The sequence below is a fragment of the Gymnoscopelus microlampas genome, assembly GCF_963454915.1.
Source record: "Gymnoscopelus microlampas genome assembly, chromosome: 10".
Classification (NCBI taxonomy): Eukaryota; Metazoa; Chordata; class Actinopteri; order Myctophiformes; family Myctophidae; genus Gymnoscopelus; species Gymnoscopelus microlampas.
Window position 1 is genome coordinate 5,748,561 of NC_139947.1, and position 22,161 is coordinate 5,770,721.

Sequence of the window (22,161 nt, forward strand, 5' to 3'; positions counted from 1 at the left end):
ATGTTTGTTTGCTCCAGCTGTATCTAATTTGTAATCACCCCTAACGTGTATATATCAGTCTTGTGCCCCGGTCAGTCCTTGTCGAGTCATTGGACCCCATTCACTAAGTTGGTTGTAAATATCAGTGTAAATAATGTGTAAATAAAGTGACAGGGAGGGTGTATTTTCTCTAAGCAAAAACCGACTCAAATGGGTGTGTAAATCCCTGATATGTGCAGATCACCGTAGTTCCTAATTTTTGCCTGAAGGCCAGAGGCGTGTTCATATGGAAGATTCTTTGCATTGCTCCACGCCCCCATTTAAGACCATAAAGCTGTTTACACTCAAAATATGGGTGTAAACAGCTTAGTGAATCGGGATTGTCTTGTGTCACCTACTATATTCTGTAGTTCTTGTTCACCTGTCTTCTTTATTAAAACACCCATTAATGGGTTTTGAACACCACCTTGCCTGGCCGTCCTGCGTTTGGGTTCTCACCTCACCAACACATGACATTCTGACACGATGCAGTACCAGTACATCCCCTGGACATGATGTACAAACGTACACCCCGTGCCCCGTGGACATGACGCTGGTATCATGTCCCAGTGACTTATCCCCCCAGTCCAACACCCTTGATGCTGCGTGCCAAGCAGGGAGGCATTGGGTGTCATTTTTATAGTCTTTGGTATGACTCAATAGACTCTGCCAGGGGATTGAATCCTGGCCTCATGGTCACAGGTATTCTAAGCACCGCTGAGCTGTTGTTGTCAAACCAGCTCCTCCTGCCTCAATGTAACCCTGGCAGGGTTTATAATGATTTTATTATAGAGACACACATATGTTGTTGTATGCTGTAGCACAGTAGCCTGGTAAACCCTCCCTCCGGAAATCTCATTTCCATTTGATTCCAGGAGTGAGTCTGGCATGATCGCCCATTCTGCAATATTGGCTGCGGGCTGGAGTTGGGCGGGAGTAATACCGTTGACTGACAACCCCTTCAGCCAATGATCGTTTTTCCCCTTCAGCCAATCAGCAGTTCATTTTTACCACCTCCAAACTATGTGACGCAACGGGACTTTTGAGACGGCCATGCCCAAAATAGGTTGCCTTATTGGGATACATGCGTGTCACTCCCCGCCCCTGCCGGTTCTCTAAATTTATATTTTTAAATAGGCTCTGTCATGATTAATTGACCACATATATGAAGTTAAACAACTAAATTCTATGCAAACGATATCTTAATAGTAAATTCCGTGCCTCAAAAAAGCAGTTTGAGACCGTCTTAAGAACGAAACTAAGAAGTGAAGGCACTCGGACAACAACAATGGCTGCCGTTCGTCTTTTGTCGGCGGCACTCAGGCTGCACTCTGCTTCATTCGGGCTCACTCGAACTCGCCACCTGACTGGCCAACGTAAGCTGTCAATCACAGAACGATGAGCGACGACGCTGATAGGCGCGGTTAGTTGGTGATTTCGCTAGAAACTCCCCAATATTGCAGAATGGGCGTTCATGCCAGACTCACAACTGGAATCAAATGGAAATGAGATTTCCGGAGGGAGGGTTTACCAGGCTAGTAGCACAGCGGTTCTCAACCTTTTCAGGCCGCGACCCCCCCAAAATATTTGAACTGGTGACCCCCCCCCACCCTGACAAGCACTTGGAATGTAGGAGTTGAGGCATTACGTTCCGCAGATAAATATTGCCTCTTTTTTATATCATTTGACCGTTTTTATAGTATAGTTTGTTGATTACTTTTGATGCAGTTATGGTCTTCTTTCTTTTCTTTTTTTCTCCTGCTTTTTTTAAGGTATCAAAAAGGTATTAAAGGTCCTTAAATTGTCACTTCACCCCCTCAGGGTAGGATTTGCTGGGGGGATGGGGGCGGGGCGGGGGGGATGGGGCCGGGGCGAGTTCCATACCTCTGCTTTTTATATACCCCTCTCTGGTCGTTATTTTTTATGGCTGGTTGTGACAGTGATTCTAGGATCACCAGGATTCTACTTTCTAGCAAAAGTAGCAGATCTACAAGTTAGAAACTTGAAACGAAGCTTGTAGATCTGCTACGTTTGATGCTTCAGAATTTGAATCCTGAAATGTAACAGTTTTGGACATATGAGGTTTCCCCCCCGAAAGAGATGATAATATTTATTTATAGCTGATCTGCAAGCTCACTACGCATTGTGTGAAAGTATACAATTATATGGCCTGTTTTGGCCATAATAATAAAAAAAATAGATTATTGGTATTGTCATACCAATATATATTCTTTGTATATTTAAATTGTATCTGCTGTGTGAAATGTTTGTTTACACAGCCTAAAAGCTCAACAGAAACATAATTTATATGTTTCAATGCAAAGTACATTTAACATTATCGTTAATCACAATGATTTGAATGACAATCGTCAGTTTTATGATCGTGACCGCCCTAGCATTAGGGGGGATCAGCTCCTAAAACAATGGTTCCCTAACTGGGGGTCAAATGATTTTGGGGGGTCCCCGGATGATTAGCTTAATGTGCATTGTTTTCTCACTCAACAGTTAACAAACAACGTACAGTATAAGTGTATACAGGGTTTTGCACACTTGTTAAGTGACAATTAAGAGACTTAAGACCTTTTTAATACATCTAAAATTAAGACCATCACTACGTCAAAAGTAACCAACAAACTTGCAGGCCAAATTGTCAAATATTACCTAAAATATCCGATCTACAAGCTCGCTACGAGCTTGTAGTTCAGCTATTTTCACTATGAATCTTCGGAACCGAGTCAAACAAAATGTAATGCCTCAACTCCTACAATTCCAAGTGCTTGTCAGGGTGGGGGTCCCCAGTTCAAATGTGATTTATTTTAAGTCACTGGATAACTATTAATACTAATAGATAAATGAATACAACATACATTAATACATGGTCACCCCCTGCCCCATTAAGGAGATAAAATGAAAGTGTCTCAAAACAAAAGTGCACTGATGTTATTAAGTTACAAAACTCATCTCATCTATCTTTGGTCAGAATGACCTTTCCTAATGAGCATCAGCTGACGTGGACTATGTCAACAGCAGGCAACACTATTTATTTTCTTGCATGAAGGCCTGTGCCTTATTAACGTTGGCTTGATCGCAGCGAAACTGTGCACACACACTCCCTGAGTGCCAGAGCAGAACCTTTGCCCCCCAAATATGGACTCCTACAGGTTTTGTCCAAACATCACGCAAATCGGTCCAAAGTATCTATATAGTCCTTACAAATTCTCAGATCCAGGGCCATCAACTGTGACCATTCAGCTTCAAAGATTAGGACATGGAGCTAACTTTAAACTGAGGCCATCTGTTTAAAAACATGTATTTTTTAAATGCATAGAGCTGTAATGAAGGGCGTTTTGATTACCGTGATTACACGTATTTTTTCACCAGGTATGGCTTCAGGTATTTCTGATTAAGGGGTTAAAACTTGTGTGTGTGACTTGTTGTTGAGTACCCTACCCACCCAACATAAATCGGCATCCATGCCTGCAGAGATGGTGGTTGCAGAGAGGCAGGTGTTTGCAAGGCATGTGGTTAGACATCAGACTATCAGTGCTAGACATGATCTACAACCTTCTTTGTGACCTTCATATCTACCCACACGCACAACCGTTAACTTCACCTTGTCAAAACAAGATGATGCCGACATGCGCAGCAGAAAACTTCACCCTGTCAAAACAAGATGGCACAGAGACAAGTCGACTTGCTGTGTCTCCAAACACACAACCTTTGATTTCCTATACTAGAGACATGACCTTTGACACGATCTAAATGTCTCAATAGAAGAGCAGGGAGACAAAGTAAGTTATATTGTATTAACATACTCTACCATACAGATTGGACAAAATTACATTTTATGAATTAAAAAAAAGTTACATAGTGCCTCTTTAAGTAGATTTAAGTATATCTTTTTTTTCTAAAATGTTGTCCAAACATCACGCAAATCGGTACACATTATCTCTATAGTCAAGTGATCAAGACGGATCCGTCCGATTTTTCATATTCCATCCTGATTGGCGAATTCCGAACATTGCTGACCCACAATAACATACCTGACCTGGTGGAGACCTGTGCTCCGAGCAGCACTTTTTCTAGTTTTGACCTGCATCTTTCCTGTGTTTTGTTGTCCTTGCTATCTCTCTCAGGATGCTGCAGATGTTCTATCAGTATAGTGTAAGGGCTATCTTTCTTTGCGATTGCCTGCTGGTGGGGTCACATTAATGCCGGGGACCCAAGATACCCTGGACGGATTATTAGCTTATCTCCTCCTCTCCTATTTCCTGAAAACGACCCTAACCTTTCACCCGCTTCTTTACACCTGTAAACCTGTGACGTGCAGGGACTTTGTTTTAAATGATACGTAGCCTGCGAGGTTACTTCAGGCAGTATACGTACACTCGAGAGGTTACATGCATACTACGAGGCTGTATACAGTGTCATGCAAGACCCATACGCATCAACTGACCAATTGGGCAGGTTATTTAAGTTCACCTAAACTCTGCGTTCCTTCCGCTTTGTGTGTTCTGGTTTGTTATGTGGCTGTTTGCTCCCACCACCACCCCAGCACCACCAGTGGGCTCTGCTATTGGTTCTGTTCCCCATGGGGGGTTGTTATTATACATCTATCTCCCTGCTCTTCATGGTTAATGATGGTTGACTAATAGGCTCTATTCACAGCAGCCATATTATCACTTCCTTCACAGGTGTTACCAATGATACTAATGAAGGCTCTGTTCCATTTAGTCTAGCACAGTGGTTTCCACGACCCCCATAACTCTGAGCTCCCCCATAACTCTCAGAGCTCATTTGGAAGCCCATGAGGGTCCCTGGACCCCAACTGTAGACCCACTGGTGTAGCAGAGTGTTTCCAGTGGGCCAACATGCACAATATCAGCACCCTGACTCTGTTTGACCAGAATGGAACAGAGCCTTCATTAGTATCATTGGTAACACCTGTGCATGTCTTCATAATATGGCTGCTCTGAATAGAGCCTATTGTGCTGAGCAGGGAGAAAAATGTAGCAGAGCCTGAACGCCAAGATAAAATATTAGATCCACACTTGTATTCTCATTCTATAATATTGGTTCAATCTATTCGTGAGTTATCTGACTCACAAATAAACTATATTTATTTGTATTATTATTATTTTTTAATTTGTAGGGGTGCTGATATGGAATGTAGGGGTGCTCGGGGCTGCAGTGGAAAACAAAATAGAGTGAGTAGAGTTTAGTTGAGCTGGTATAGCACCATTATTATTAGTGAGGGTCCATTCACTGTAGCAGTTAATGTGCCATCATGCCATCACAGTGTTGACAAGGAAGGCAAATGCCGTTCAATAAGCCCATAATCTCCCTCAGCGTTCCTAACGGCTGTGCTTTGTCCACGATGATAAGTATAATAATGTCCCTCTGATGCCAACAGTAGGAGGCCCTTCCACACATCATTACCAGCATACATCATCCTCACACATTATTAATATGCTCTTTATCTACTCATCAGTGGTTCACAATCTGTTCTGGATCAGAGGTCCCACTTGAGGCCCGTTCGGCTGCCGTGTTAAAGGAATAGTTCACCAAAAAAAAGTACTTATTTCCTATCTATTACACACCCCATGGAGACTTGAATTCATGGAGATTTTGTTTTTGTCGCATTCCTGAGACAATAATTTGATGACCAGATGTATTTCCGGTAGGAGATCTTTTGTGTCTCGTACCGGATACATTAGCATTAGCGTCTGGCTGTGAACTGAACTGTCCACAGCCCATCAATGAGACACAGACGAACTAGATTTATTTTTTACCATATTATGAGCATTAGTGAGGACCAATTATATGAAGAAAATGGGTGAAGTCGTCCTTTAAGAGTTTATTCTAATTTAGTTGATGTCTTGAACTGTGGTGTTTTTAACGTAATTTTGTCCTGCTGTAAATGACTGTTATGAATGACAATAAAAAGGAACTTGAACTTGAACACTAATACATGCTCAGGTTTTCTGCAGAGAGAACCGCCATGAGAACCATTCAAATATGATATATATATATACTTATAGTAAAGGGTAATTCACACCAGCACTATAACTATAACAGTATAGTTTTAATCCACACCATAACTTATAATGAAGACAATGGTAAATGATGTAGTTATCGTTATACTGTAGAATCTATACATTATACATATACTCAGTGGTGGAAAAAAGTACTCAAATGTTTTACTTAAGTAAAAGTATCAATACTGCAATGTAGAAATATTCTGTTACAAGTGAAAGTCTGGAATTCAAAAGTTACTTGAGTAAAAGTACAAAAGTATTGATTAAAAACAATGTAATTAAAGTACCAAAAGTAGAAAGTACTCATTATGCAGAAAGTCCCATTTCACAAGTGTTTTAATGTATAAAATGTATACAAATCTTTTGAAAACAGCAGATCTACAAGCTCACAATGCGTCGCATCGCGACGCATTGTGAGCTTGTAGATCGGCTATTTGCAAGTGGCCGAAATGTATATAGGGCTGAAGTGGGTAATGTAATTGTAGTGCAGTATTAAGTATAATATTTTCCTCTGAAATGTAGTGGAGTAGAAGTAAAAGTACTGAAAACTGGAAATAATCCGGCAAAGTAAAAATACCTCAAAATTGTACTTAAGTACAGTACTTGAGTAAATGTACTTAGTTACTTTACACCACTGCATATACTACAGTGTAGATATACTGTACTGCTTGGTGGGAAACTGTGAATGACCCTTAACAGAAAAAAAGAAATGTAGACATACCGGTATTACAGCCCTTTAACACAGAAACATCCTCAGAGTTACTGTGTGTGTGTGTGTGTGTGTGTGTGTGTGTGTGTGTGTGTGTGTGTGTGTGTGTGTGTGTGTGTGTGTGTGTGTGTGTGTGTGTGTGTGTGTGTGTGTGTGCGTGCGTGCGTGCGTGCGTGTGCGTGCGTGTGCGTCTCCTGTTGGGCTAGATATACAGCCTCCCTATGAAAATAGCTGAGTTGCCAGAGTCACAAGATAGCCATTATTCACTCCTGAGTGGGACTAGTATCTCCAGTGCAGTGGTGGAAAAAGTACTCAAATGTTTTACTCAAGTAAAAGTATCGATACTGCAATGTAGAAATACTCTGTTACAAGTAAAAGTCTGGTAATCAAAATGTACTTGAGTGACAGTATGGGCATCAAAATATACTTAAAATACGAAAAGTAAAAGTACTCATTAGGGTGGTTAGCCTAATGAATACGTTAGGTTATCATTATGTCTAGTAAGTTAGGTTATCATTATGTCTAAAATGTATACAAATCTTTTGAAAATAGACGATCTACAAGCTCACAATGCGTCGCATCGCGACGCATTGTGAGCTTGTAGATCTGCTATTTTCAAATAGCCAAAGTTTAAATAGGGCTAAAGTGTTTGTATGTTTACACAAAGTACCTTGTCTCTGAGATGTAGTGTATAGAAGTAAAAGTATTGAAATTTGAAAACACTCAAGTAAAGTAAAAAATCTCAAGTACGTACTGTACTTGAGTACACTTTTGAAGATTTTTGAGTACATGTACTTAAAGGGCAAGACCACTTTGGTAGAGGTTTGGGTTGTGTAGTTACCTTGCCATGATCTAACTCCAAAGGTGGACAAGAAATAAAAAATAATTGCTCCATTGATTAGAAATTGATAATTCAAAATATGCTCCTCATTGACTTACATTGTACGGTAAAACCGCTCTCAAAGTCACTCTTTTAGCACATTAATGAACACAAACAAAGTTGATTTAGACAATATAGAACATCACCAAACCCAGTACTGTTTTTTTTTTTATAAAAATGTTAACTTCCTGTTGATTTTGCTATTTTATTAAGAAGAAAACCTGGACTGGATTCGCGGATCCGGATCCGGATCTTCAAATAGTAAAATCAGCAGGAAGTTAACATTTTTATTAAAAAAACAAACAGTACTGGGTTTGGTGATGTTCTATATTGTCTGAATCAGCTTTGCTCGTGTTCGTTTACGTGCTTAAAGAGTGACTTTGAGCGCTGTTTTACCGTACAATGTAAGTCAATGAGGAGCAAATTTTGAATTATCAATTTCTAATCAATGGAGCAATTATTTTTCATTTCTTGTCCACCTTTGGAGTTACATCATGGCAAGGTAAATACACAACCCAAACCTCTACCAAAGTGGTCTTGCCCTTTAATACTTTACACCACTGCTCCAGTGGCATCTGAGCCACATGAGGTCCTATAGTGAGACATTTCAGCAGCCATGGTGCTAGAAATGCTCACTTTTTATTCACTGCTAGCCGCAAGCAACTTAGATGCTATCTGCAGCTTAGATAGAACACCCTCCATTGACAGCTCATTCTTGAAACAGAAAAGGACTGAGCTCTGGGGTCTATTGTCGTGTTGAGTCTTTATAGGCGTCTTTACCATGAGTGTGTATGTATCCCTGTGTGTGTGTGTGTGTGTGTGTGTGTGTGTGTGTGTGTGTGTGTGTGTGTGTGTGTGTGTGTGTGTGTGTGTGTGTGTGTGTGTGTGTGTGTGTGTGTGTGTGTGTGTGTGTGTGTGTGTGTGTGTGTGTGTGTTACAGATGGGCTTGTGTGGCCACGCGTGTGTGCTGAATTAGACAGTTAATGCAACCCATCTGGTGCCATGGGTCCATTGTCATCAAGTGTCCTGTGTCCATTGCCATCAGTATTGGAGGTGTGTGTGTGTGTGTGTGTGTGTGTGTGTGTGTGTGTGTGTGTGTGTGTGTGTGTGTGTGTGTGTGTGTGTGTGTGTGTGTGTGTGTGTGTGTGTGTGTGTGTGTGTGTGTGTGTGTGTGTGTGTGTGTGTGTGTGTGTGAGACACATAGCGACACCATATAAAGTAGCGACACCACACCATATGTCGCTATGTGTCAGTTATCTATGTCCGGTGACCTATCAGTGTCGTCTTGGCTTGAAATGTATACACTGTAGTGTGTATGTGTGATTATAGTGTATGTGTCCTTGCTATGGCGATGTGTGCTCAGACACGACATCTCTGTTAAGACTTTGTTTGAAAATAAAAGCCACTGTTGTCATAACTAGCTGGAGCACTCATCCAGTGTCATTTTGATTATAATGCACCTCATGGTACTCTAGTCTATAGCACCTCAAAGGCACTACAATCTAAACTACAGACCTCTCAAAACAAACTAGTCAGATTACTACTAGACCTCACACCTATACTCACATAACCCTGCTCATTATGCTAGGGTGGGATGGCTAAGGGGAGAGCAATGGTTTTCAACCTGTGGGTCGAGACCCCCAGGGGGGTCCCCACATGATTTTCGGGGGGTCCCCAGATGACAGTGAAGTGACAATTTAAGGACTTTTAAGACATTTTTAGTACTGAAAAAAATAAAGAAAAAAGACCATAACTGCATCAAAAAATCAACTATACTATAAAAACTGGTCAAACATAGGCCAAATTGCCAAATAATCTAAGAAAGAGGCGAACATTTTGAAAATAGCCGATCTACAAACTCACAACGCCTCGCACTGAGCTTGTAGATCGGCTATTTTCACAATATTTATCTGTGGAACCGAGTCAAACTAAATGTAATGCCTCAACTCCTACATTCCAAGTGCTTGTCAGGGTGAGGGGTCCCCAGTTCAAATATGATTATTTTGAGGAGTCCCCAGTTCAAATATGATTATTTTGGGGGGTCCCCTGTTCAAATATGATTATTTTGGGGGGTCCCCTGTTCAATTATGATTATTTTGGGGGGTCCCGGCCTGAAACGTTTGAGAACCACTGGGATAGAGTACATAGAAACTTGCAATGAGCCTTGTCTACAAGATACTGAAGGGACCAGTACACCTGTCTAACTACTTCAAAAGTGTGAGACACACTCACGGGCACAACACCAGAGGGAGCTCCACTGATGTCTTTATCTGTCTTGATGTAGAATACATAATAGGACTACAGTGGGAAATACGCCCTCAAGGCTTTTTGCATAACTGTACCTCTGTACTTTTTGCAAACTGTTAATAAAGTATTCAATCAATCATCATGAGAAAACCTTCTGTCAGTAAACTTTGTGCAGTCATGATGATGTTGTATTCAAAGTTTGGAAGCACTGGTTGTAAATCACTCCACGACCCGCATAATATATGCAATTTAGAAACGGGTTATATGGGCAGGGCGTTGCAGTAGTCTGGGAGTCTTCGGCTTGGATCCTGGACAACAGGGGCGTGGCCACTGAGTTCTGATTCAAATCAACAGCCAATGAAGAAAAGGGGGCGGGATCCACATGCAGTGGGTGTTGCATCTAAATAGGATCGATGGGAAGCAATTTCCCCTTGAGAAATTTCGGCCGCCATTGTTGTGTACTGCTGTTTGCCTCTCGTCTGACTTTTTAGACGAGTTGCACAGCTCTCAGACCGATAAGAGGCGTGTCCGCTCAGATTCTGAGCGTAAGTTACATCCCGCCCACAAATACCAGGGCTCTGGCCCAGAAGTTCCTCACCAGAGCTGGCGAAAACTTCTGGGAACTCAGATTAGGCGTTGAGTGACTTTCAACGAGTGTATATATGCTTCCAAACAAAAGCATGAGCGGCACATGCCGACAGAAATTGTCATAGCTTAACAGAGACAAAGAGGATAATCCAAGCTTTACTTAAGGTGCAATGTTGGTGGATTCATCATCGTTTAATGCGATCAGATCAGATAGGACTTTTCTGTTTCATGAACGGGCTGTGAATGGAGTTGTGTTGTAACGTAGCTGCAGACAGTTGCGGAGCTAGTTAACTACATGAGACCTGTCGAAGAATTCTGAGACGTGAACATGTGAACTCAAATATACTATACAATAAAGTCCTGTAGGCCTAATGTACGATCCTCCCTCGTCAGCAGGCGCTGAAAGTTTCGTGAGATCTACATGTCGTCTTGAGGGCAAGGTATTAATGTTAAAGGTATTTGCTGCTTGTCGTGACCAAGAACAGCTGCATAGTTTAGAGCTCGTCTGAAGACCTGTGTTTTCTCAAACAGAAACAGCAGTATGTGTGTTCACCCATTAAGACCTGGAACGCATCTGTGTCACTTTAGATTTATTTGGCTATTCAAAAATAGCAGATATACAAGCTCATAGCGCGGCACCGAGTGCCGCGTTATGAGCTTGTAGATCTGCTATTTTTGAAAAATCTTGAAAAGAAATGTTTTCGATTTTTTTTCAAAAAACTGTTAGGATTTAGAAAACATTTTTAAGAATTGTCTCAGGTCTTAATGGGTTAAATATGACAGTATGTAGAAACTGCCTGCGTGCGTGTGTGTGTGTGTGTGTGTGTGTGTGTGTGTGTGTGTGTGTGTGTGTGTTAAATATCCCAGTATGTAGAAACGGCAATGGGTCTTTTAATAGCCCTGCTGTGCTGCAGTGTTCATTTGAGTGTACATGTAAAGGTGTTCATTATGGCACAGCGGGTAGACTGCGGTCCCCCTCTGCCCCCTCCGTGCCCCTCAGGACCTACATTACAAGCGAGGGTGTGTTCAAGGGTCTTGGCACATATAGTCTATAGGCTTACCTTGCCAGAGCTCTCTCTCGTTCTGCATTATGTATGTCGTTATTTATTATGTATGTGATGCATAGTTTTTGTTCTTCTTTGTGTTGTGGATTCTTCTGTCAAGCACTTTGTGACTCTGTTCTTACTATACAAATAATGTTTATTATTATTATTTGTGTTCTGCACCAGGCAGGATGATTGCTGTATAGGGAGCAACAGTTTTCTGAAAAATGTTGTTATATCAGTGGTTCTCAAATTTTTCACGTGAAGGACCTCCAAATGATATGTATTTGGGCCACGGACCCCCATCTCAAAAATATTTTGTTCCAGGGACCAAATTTTCATACTTTAAAAAAAATGGCAGATCTACAAGCTCATAGCGCGGCACTCGGTGCCGCGCTATGAGCTTGTAGATCTGCTATTTTTAATAGCTAAAGTATAAAATAATGGTTACACAGATGCGTTCCTGTTTTTAATGGGTTAACTTTGCTTGAGGGTGTCTTCTATGTCTACTTCTATGCCCCGTATCTGTAACTTTTACTGCTGCGCTGTCTCTGGCACCTTAATTTCCCCCGCCGTGGGATCGATAAAGGTATCTATCTTTAAGCTAGCTAGCTTGGCGCGCTGCCATCTGAGCGGCCGTGGCACACAGTAGCTGAATGAACCTTTAGACTGGGTTGCTTTGGCCTTGGGTGAACGCGCTGAGAGAAAGACATCACGTGCCGAAACCATGCAGCGCGTTTAACTCTGGCGTCCCTGTTTTGGGCATGATAGCGTTGCTGTCGGGCAGAAACCTCTCATCTCCATATTTTACCTTTTTTTTTTTGGGGGGGAAATTTGTCAATTCAACCCTACTTGATCATACTACAGCGTCACACAAAAGCATCAAAAGTAGCAGATCTACAAGCTTGAAAACGTGGCGCTTTTGAATTTGAATCCTGTTTTGACAACCGACATACAGTATGAGGTTTCCAACCCGACAGAGACGATATGTTGTTATGGGCGAAAATATTCAAATATGAGTCTTCAAAAATAGCAAACAAAGTAGCAGATCTACAAGCAGATATGCAAGCAGAACGCGATGCAATGCGATCTGCTATTTTTGCTATTCAGGACAACTTGACCCATTTTCAGTGGCCTTGTGGCTAGAGTGATCCAGCCCTGAGATTAGGAGCTCTGGGGTTCAATCCAGTCGAGACTATAAAACTGGGACCCAATGCCTCCCTGCTTGGCGCTCAGCAAGCATCAAGGGTCGGATTGGAGATAAGTCATCACCTGATGAAGGCCAACTGTGGCCGAAACGTTGTGTCTACCCCCTGGAATGTCAGTGTTGTAAATAAATGAAACACTGAGGAGCAAAGGTGTTGTGCGGACTCAATAGGCTCTATGCACAGCAGCCATATTTCAGAGAAATTGGGCCTCTTCTTACTTCCTTCACAGGTGTTACCAATGATACTAATGAAGGCTCTGTTCCATTCTGGTCAGGGTGCTTATATTGTGCATGTTGGCTCACTAGAAACACTTGTAATGGAAGTTTTTACATGTTACTTTATGTAAGGTAAACAGATCAGGAAATCTCATCACAGCAGAGAGAGACTAATGTCTCCCTCTGGAGCTTCCCCCATCCCTTCCCAACCCCAATCTCTCCCAGACATTTATACAAAAAGGAGAAGTACACATGCGGTAACAACAGATGGTCACTCCTTACATGGGCTTTATTCTATAACTGACTCGCACCTAGTCGGCACGTTTGAAATAGTTTAGCATGAGTCGGCTGTTTGCAAGGAGTTTGTCAAGGAGAGGAGTTTAACAAGGAAGAACAGGTGATGATTGGTGCATCTACCAATACATTCAATTTATCAATACCACAATGACTGTTATATGAATTTTATCCACCACACACTCCATTTTGGTTACCTAATGGCCCCTTATGGTGGGTTTGTAACTCTGAGAGTGTGCAAATGGAACCAAATGGACCCGTGAGAGGGTCCATTTGGTTCCATTTGCACACTCTCAGAGTTATTCGGGTCCTTGAAAATAAGACAACCACTATGCCACACTAAATGGAACAGAGCCTTAATAGAGAGCTGTGCATAGAGCCTATTCTTTTATATTGTCATTTTGTGTCCAGCACCAGCAAGGAACTGGATGTGCGCAACCCACTTGTTTTGAACTGCTTGCCTCGAGTCACCTGGAGCTGACATTGCTGGAGCACATGTCACTTATTAATGGTGGTAGGCTATATTAATAGGCCTGTCTTTATGAAATGATACTCTCCATGACGAAAGAATGTAATGGATGAATGAATGAATACAATGTTATTGTGTTAGGTAATAATAGATTTAGTGTTTTGCAACTGGAGCTTTAGCCGACATATATAGATATCGTATTGTATTCATAACTAAGTAATGTTGTAGCCCCATGACAACACCTCGGAAAGAAACCAGACTCCAGCTACGGACAAAAAAGCTTGAGAATGACCCCCCCTCCTACTGACATGGGAATCCCTCCTTTCCTGACTCAGAAGCACCACCAAGACACTCAGCCTGAGAAGAGGAATGGAGGCAATAGGCTCTATGCACAGCAGCCATATTATCACTTCCTTCACAGGTGTTACCAATGATACTAATGAAGGCTCTGTTCCATTTAGTGTAGCACAGTGGTTTCCGCAACCCCCATAACTCTGAGAGTGTACAAATGGAACCAAATGGACCCTTACGGGTCCATTTGAATCCATTTGTACACTCTCAGAGTTACGCACCTGTAAGGGGCCATTTGGAAGCCCATGAGAGTCCCTGGACCCCAACTGTAGACCCACTGGTGTAACAGTGAGCCAACATGCAACAATATCAGCACCCTGACTCTGTTTGACCAGAATGGAACAGAGCCTTCATTAGTATCATTGGTAACACCTGTGAATGTCTTCACAATATGGCTGCAGATAGGGATGCAAAACTGGCCCAACTACCTGTGAATGTGGCACATGCAGCACTGCCCTAGTCTGCTCTCTACTACCCAACTCAAGCTTAAAAGAGCTTGCAGAGTTCAATAATATTACAAAGGACTGTGTAAAGAAATGGGAAACTGTCATACAAGACGCTTCGAAGACAGGAAAAGAAGGAGAAGAATTGTATTGTCTGTATCGTATTACTGATGAATTACTGATGAATTGAGCACAATGGACCAACGTGGAAACAAGCCCCCTCTGTCTTTTTGTGTTATTCTTTTAGCATAACTCTTTATTGTACTACCTGTACTGTTAACAACCGTGTTCATGAAGTATTCAATAAATGTAGCTCTGTATGTGCACATAAGCGCATTTCTGAATACTTTTTTTTATTCATTAAAAAAAGTTACATAGTGCCGCTTTAATGTAAAACAAAAGGCCTCCTAGTGTGAACGCTACCTCATTATGCTAATTAGCGAATGGTTGAACCCTGTTGCCGTCACTATATTTAGTGCAGTTACATGAAGGACCTAAATGTGTGTAGTGCTGGTTGTGATGTTATAGATTCCTCTAGGTGCTTGTGTTTAAACCGTCACGTCAACCAGGAAGCAGCGTGCGTCATGGAACTGTATGTTTTGTATATATATCGCTGTTGTCTGGCAGAAACCTTGGATCTCCATATTTCAACCTCTTTTATACTTTTTCATAAATGTATGCCCTACTACAGTGTCACAAAAAACAGTAGCAAAAATAGCCAATCTACAATAAGCACACAGCAGGAGCTTGTAGATTGGCTATTTTTGCTTTTTTTTTTTAATGGTCAAATGTTGGTCTCTGTTAGGTGGAAACCTCATATGTCCAAAACTAACTTTTCAGCATTCAAATAAAAAAATAGCTAAAATAGAAGATAGACAAGCTCTAAAGGTGTCGCTTCACGCCGCGTTTCGAGCTTGTAGATCTGCTACTTTTGATGCTTTTGTGTGGAGCCGTAGTGTGATCAAGTGGGCCGATAATTTACGTAAAAACAAGAGGTTTCTGCCCGACAACAACGACTTGGAAAACAGGTTATTTTTCCCCATTCCTGGACCGTGAGTGTGTGTCAACAGTGAGTGTGTGTCAACAGTGAATGTGTGTCAACACGGTCACCAGGCATGCAGGTGACTCACTGTGATGAACTGGGACAGGGGGATCATCTCCTTCCCCTCTGTGATGGTGTAGAAGAGCAGGTCCTCAAGGCCACAGATCAGCCTGTTTCTGCAAAGGCAACAACACACATGACAAAACAATCAAGTCACGCTCTCTGTGTGTGTGTGTGTGTGTGTGTGTGTGTGTGTGTGTGTGTGTGTGTGTGTGTGTGTGTGTGTGTGTGTGTGTGTGTGTGTGTGTGTGTGTGTGTGTGTGTGTGTGTGTGTGTGTGTGTGTGTGTGTGTGTGTGTGTGTGTGTGTGTGCGTGCGTGCGTGCGTGCGTGTGTGTGAAAGAAAGAAAAACAGAGCAAGCACTCAGTAATGTCCTTTCATTGATTTATTTGCCTCACTCGGGACTCATGTAATGGACGCGTGTTCCTCGGTGCTCGTGGGTAATAAACCGTGGATAGATTTATTTTTGCAGGTGCACAGCAAAGAAAAGAGTACATGTTTGATTGGATGGGCCATAAGACAGCGCTAAAAGTCAGCGCCCAACTTCACTCAGTAATATGTTAATGCTTAATCCATTAAGACCGGGAACACATCTGTGTCATTTTAAGCTTTCTTTGGCTTCTTTTAGCAGATATACAAGCTCATAGAGTGGCACCAAATGCCGCGCTATGAGCTTGTAGATCTGCTATTTTTTTTGCAAATCTTTGAATATATATGTATATGTTTTAAAGCGAACATTTTTAACTCTGAATCTGTGCTTCTGGGGGTCCCTGGAACAACATATTTTGAGATGGGGGTCCGCGCCCAAATACATATCATTTTGGGGATCGTTGACATGGAAAAGTGGGAGCACCACTGATATAGAAACATACTGTTAGGATTTAGAGAACAGAAGCAAAGATTTCATTTACAAATGTTCGCAGATACATTATTATAATAATCAAAGATATGCACACATTTTCAAGATTTTTCAAAAATAGCCAAAGAAATCTTAAAATGACACAGATGCGTTCCCAGATTGAATGGGTTAATGCTTAAAGCTGCTAGCGAGATACTTGCTCTGTCTACTAACATCAGCATTTGCCACATTCAGAGAAGGCGATGGTGATGCTACTTCCCAGAAACCATGGTATAAAACACAGTATTCAAAGAGATTTTATACTGTACCGTATGAACATGATAAAACACAGTATATCTAGGAATACTGTATATAGACTACCATAGTATAGACACAGTATAGATAAGGTATAGACAGCCTATTGAAGTTGGGACAAAACTAAGGTTTGGGAGACACAGGACCATGCCTGCAAGATTTACTCCATCCACACCAATAGGCTCTATGCACAGCAGCCATATTATCACTTCCTTCCCAGGTGTTACCAATGATACTAATGAAGGCTCTGTTCCATTTAGTGTAGCACAGTGGTTTCCATGACCCCCATAACTCTGAGAGTGTACAAATGGAACCAAACTCAGAGTTACACACCTGTAAGGGGCCATTTGGAAGCCCATGAGGGTCCCTGGACCCCAACTGTAGACCCACTGGTGTAACAGAGTGTTTCCAGTGGACCAACATTCAACAACATCAGCACCCTGACTGTTTGACCAGAATGGAACAGAGCCTAAATTAGTATCATTGGTAACACCTGTGAATGTCTTCATAATATGGCTGCTGTGAATAGAGCCTATCACCCTATCCAAACGACCTATAAGTGCTTTTAGCATCCCTCTCATACCACCCCCATGTGTCTCCCCCTTTCTCCCCTCTGCTCTCCCTTCCCCTCTCCCCCCCCCCCCCCCCCCCTCTCTCTCGCTCTTTCTTTACCCAGTCATGCTGGGGGGGCGTCTCCATCCACCTTGCCAGTGATGATGCTGCAACAACCTTCACTCCAGTGACCCCATCCTCCTAAAACTGTCATCCCTTCACCCCCCCCCCCCCCCCCCCCCCCCCAGCTCTTGGAACTCTCACTCACACGACTTCTGAGAAATGTCACCTCTCACACCCCTCACATACCATTAACCACCCCTCCCATCCTTTCAATAAACTCCTTATACTTAGACCTTGATGGTATAGCTCTGTCACAGTTATTACACAATAATCACCTGATTATAAATGTTTGAGATAATCGCAATTATCTTTGCAATTTATTTTCAAATGTTTGCAATTATTTCTGAAACTTCTACAGTCACCTGTATACTTTCATCTCTCGTGTGTGTGTGTGTGTGTGTGTGCGTGTGTGTGTGTGTGTGTGTGTGTGTGTGTGTGTGTGTGTGTGTGTGTGTGTGTGTGTGTGTGTGTGTGTGTGTGTGTGTGTGTGTGTGTGTGTGTGTGTGTGTGTGTGTGTGTGTGTGTGTGTGTGCGCGCAGGGCAAAGTTGGAGCCCGAAAATGACATGCGACTGTGTCCCTGACCGCCACTGTAGCCACGAAAAGACAGACATGGGCCACCTGTAATCATGCCATGGACCACCACTTGAGAAGCAGTGCACTACATGACCTGGTGACCTAAGATGACGAGTCAATGAAATCAGTTACTGGGTAAGTCTGAGGTCAAGACATTCCACAGGGAGTTAGAATCTCAACACGGGAAAGTGTCATCATTATTAGGAAATGTGTCTGCTCACTCATACTGTAAATGTTACAAATCAGTATCAGTTAACATGAGTTTAATATGAAAGGTTGGATAAAGTAAGAGGAATATAAGTAGTTGGTTCTCAACCTTTTTTGAGCTCTGGACCACTATTCAAGCAATCTTCAAGGGCCACCCCAACCCACCTTTAACTAACTTAGCCCACATATCCCCACCCAACACAACAGTGGTCCCCAGGTTGATTCTTTAGTCAGGGTGGTGGTCCCTGGTTCACAATCAGTTGAAAATCGTAATCTTTATTTATAGAGCACCTTTCAGACATGTAAGTGTAGTTCAACCTGATACGACACCAACATACTATATTAAAGGTGCAGCAAAGTGAGGTTTTTTGTTCAGATAAGTGTTAAAAAGCCCTATTGTGATAGTAATCATTGCTATAGAGTGTTTGTTCAGTAACAGGAGTCTCCCTGTCGATTCAGCTTGAGAAGACAAAATTGGAATTAGAAAACTATATTTAAAAAAATAAAGAAATTAGCTGATAAGTGGGTTCCCTCTCCTGATTGGATGAAATTGGTAATCCACCTGAAAATATATCTTTCTGTTTACTAAAGAGCTGGAGAAATGGGGAAACCCCTATAACTGAACAACAGGGGAGCCTTAGCCTGGAGTGTTTCCAGTGAGCCAACATGCACAATATCAGCACCCTGACTCTGTTTGACCAGAATGGAACAGAGCCTTCATTAGTATCATTGGTAACACCTGTGAATGTCTCCTTAATATAGCTGATGTGAATAGAGCCTATTGATGAGGCATTTAGCTAATTACTGTATGGTGACCTAGCTTTGAAAGCCTCTTGAGTCTCCAAATGTAAAATGCAACACAATTTCACTACGTAGTGGGGGTCCCAGCTTCGTCTCTTTCTCAACTAAGGGGTCCTTGGCCTGAAAATTGTTGTAGACCCCTGCTCTAAAAGCAACTATCAGAATAAAAGAGCTTTCACATTTTAACAAATAACTTTCTTGTTTCAAACAACAAAAATCACTATAATATATAAAGTTCTGGAAAACTATGTAGCATGCAGTGGTGTGAAATAACTAAGTACATTTACTCAAGTACTGTACTTAAGTACACTGTTGAGGTATGTTTTACTTTACTGGAGTATTTCCAATTTCCAGTACTTTTACTTCTACTCCACTACATCTCAGAGGCAAACATTATACTTTTGCTCCACTACAATGATTTGAAAACTTTATTTGCTAGTTTTTGTAGATTTTGATTATTATTACAAAACATACATTACCCACTTCAGCCCTATATACATTTTGGCCAATTGAAAATAGCAGATCTACAAACTCACAATGAGTCACAACACCACGCATTGTGAGCTTGTAGATCGGCTATTTTCATACATTTTTAATTAATTTGAAAACTTGTGAAACGGGACATTCTGCATAATGAGTGCTTTCCACTTTTGGTGCTTTATGTACATTTTCATGCCAATACTTTTGTACTTTAACTCAAGTAAATTTTTAATTCCGGACTTTCACTCATAACAGAGTATTTCTACATTGCAGTATTGATACTTTAACTTAAGTAAAAAAATATATACTTTTTCCACCACTGCTCTTAAGCAACTATCAGAATAAAAGAGCTTTCAATGTTCAACAAATAACTTTTTTGTTTTAAACAACAACAAAAAAATCACTTTAATATACAGTATAATGTTCTGTAAACACATTGGTAACCTACTTGTAGTGACCATCCTCATCCATGCCATGGAAAGCTCTGTGTTGCTGGCAGAGCAGAGATGCTGCAACAGGTTGCTGCGTCCAGTCCGTTATTCCTACTCCCACCCGGCTGGACTTCACCGTGTTCTGGACCAACTGACGAATCCCCCCATTCACTGACCTTAAAGTCTTTAAACAATGCATTTTTAAACCAAATGTATGATTGTAAAATGCAATCAAGTCAATATAATAACCAGTCAGTGGAGGAACCTCCTAGTTCCTAAGTTAGAGCACTTCTTAGAGAGTATTATGTTCAGCTGGTGTCCCTCCTCAGTCTATAGTCCTACTACTGTAGCACCTGTCATGCTCTGCCAATAAGTCACCATGCAGCCTAGCCAACTGTAAAGCCTGCTGGGTCCCTAGGGGGTGGAGCAATGACAGTTATAGTTCACAGCAGTGGAGGAAAAAGTACTCACATGTTGTACTCAAGTAAAAGTAGAAATACTCTGTTACAAATAAAAGTCTGGTATTCAAAATGTTACTTGAGTAAAAGTACAAAAGTATTCACATTAAAATATACTTTAATATATACTTTATATATACTTAAAGTACTTAAAGTAAAAGTACTCATTGTGCAGAATGTCCCATTCCACAAGTTTCCAAATGCATAAAAATGCTTCAAAAATAGCCTAAGTATACATAGGACTGAAGTGGCTATTGTATTTTTTGCAATAATAATCAAAATCTACAAAGTAACTAGTAACTAAAGTCTTCAAATAATTGTAGTGAAGTAAAAGTACAATATTTGCCTCTGATATGTACTGGAGTAGAGAAGTAAAAAGTATTGGAAATTGTAAGTACTCCATTAAAATAAATTGTACTTGAGTAAATGTACTTAGTTACTTTACACCACTGATTAGTTCACAGTGACAGTTAGTAAAGTAGGCTGATTTCTCCAACACAACACAAACAAAGAAACAAAATCGAAACTGGAGCAGTAGTAATTCATTGATGACTCAGTCAGTCCATGGAGCCAGGTATTTGCTGTGTTGTTGCTACAGGTCCCATTAATTAAGATCACCTGCTGCACCAACCAGCTGGTGTGACTCCCAAACATATTTTACCAAAACCTTTCCACAATTTAAAAATAGAAATCCCTCCTCCTCTACATTTTTCAAATCATCTAAGATGCCTTGTAGATCGAGTCGTGTAAAGCAACTAAGTACATTTACTCAGGTACTGTACAATTTTGAGGTATTTTTACTTCATGTGAGCTTGTAGATCTGCTATTTTCAAAGGATTTCTACACTTTTTGAAAACTTGTGAAATGGGACATTCTGCGCAAAGAGTACTTTCACTTTTGGTACTTTAAGTACATTTTGCTGTCAATACTTTTGTACTTTTACTCAAGGCCTAAATATTGAAAACCGGACTTTTACTTGTAACAGAGTATTTCTACATTGCAGTATAGGCCTATTGATACTTTCAATTAAGTAAAAACTGTGAATACTTTTTCCCCCATTGGGTTTGTGTTAATAACCATGTTGTTCCATTCAGGGGGTCGTGGTGGAAATGATAATGAAGCTAATGGCCACCTGCTGCTCGCTCTACAGCTGATCTACAGCGACACCTTGTGGTGAGTCAGTCCACCATGCAGTTATTCGAAAGGCCACCGGCTGTGCTCTCTGCCAGTCCAGTAGGGGGCGTCCTCACTCCAGAACTTACTGCTCTGGTGTTTTCAGTCACTGTCAGCACTGACAGTCTATTGCAGGGGTTTTCAACCGATTGTGAACCAGGGACCACCACCCTGACTAAGAATCAACCTGGGGACCACTTTTGTGTTGGGTGGGGATATGTGGGCTAAGTTAGTTAAAGGTGGGTTGGGGTGGCCCTTGAAGATTGCTTGAATAGTGGTCCAGAGCTCAAAAAAGGTTGAGAACTAACCACTGATCTATTCCTCTTACTGTATAGTGTATACTGTATACAATTCTTTGGAAATAGCAGATCTACAAGCTTGTGAGATTGTAGATCTGCTATTTTCAAGTATATATATACTGTAGGTCTGAAGTGGTTAATGTTTTTTTTTATAAAACTAAAGTTTTCAAATAATTGTAGTGGAGTAAAAGTACAATATTTCCCTCTGAGGTGTAGTGGACTAGAAGTAAAAGTATTGAAAATGGGAAATACTCCAGTAAGTAAAAATTAAGTACAGCACTTGAGTAAATGTACTTAGTTACTCTA

The 22,161-nt window shown here is 41.3% G+C and overlaps 1 protein-coding gene across 1 annotated transcript in view; it reads right to left on the reverse strand.

The window, feature by feature from the left end:
• Positions 1–20,268, reverse strand: part of LOC311053544 (glutaminase kidney isoform, mitochondrial-like) — a 64,237-nt gene extending 43,969 nt beyond the window's left edge. The window contains exons 1-2 of the mRNA XM_084069150.1: positions 19,943–20,268; positions 15,634–15,721 (exon numbers count right to left, since the gene is read on the reverse strand). Coding sequence (XP_083925276.1) covers positions 15,634–15,721; positions 19,943–20,124 — 270 coding nt within the window. The 5' untranslated portion in view covers positions 20,125–20,268. The remainder of the gene's footprint in view (positions 1–15,633; positions 15,722–19,942) is intronic.
• Between the last annotated feature and the right edge of the window lie 1,893 nt (positions 20,269–22,161).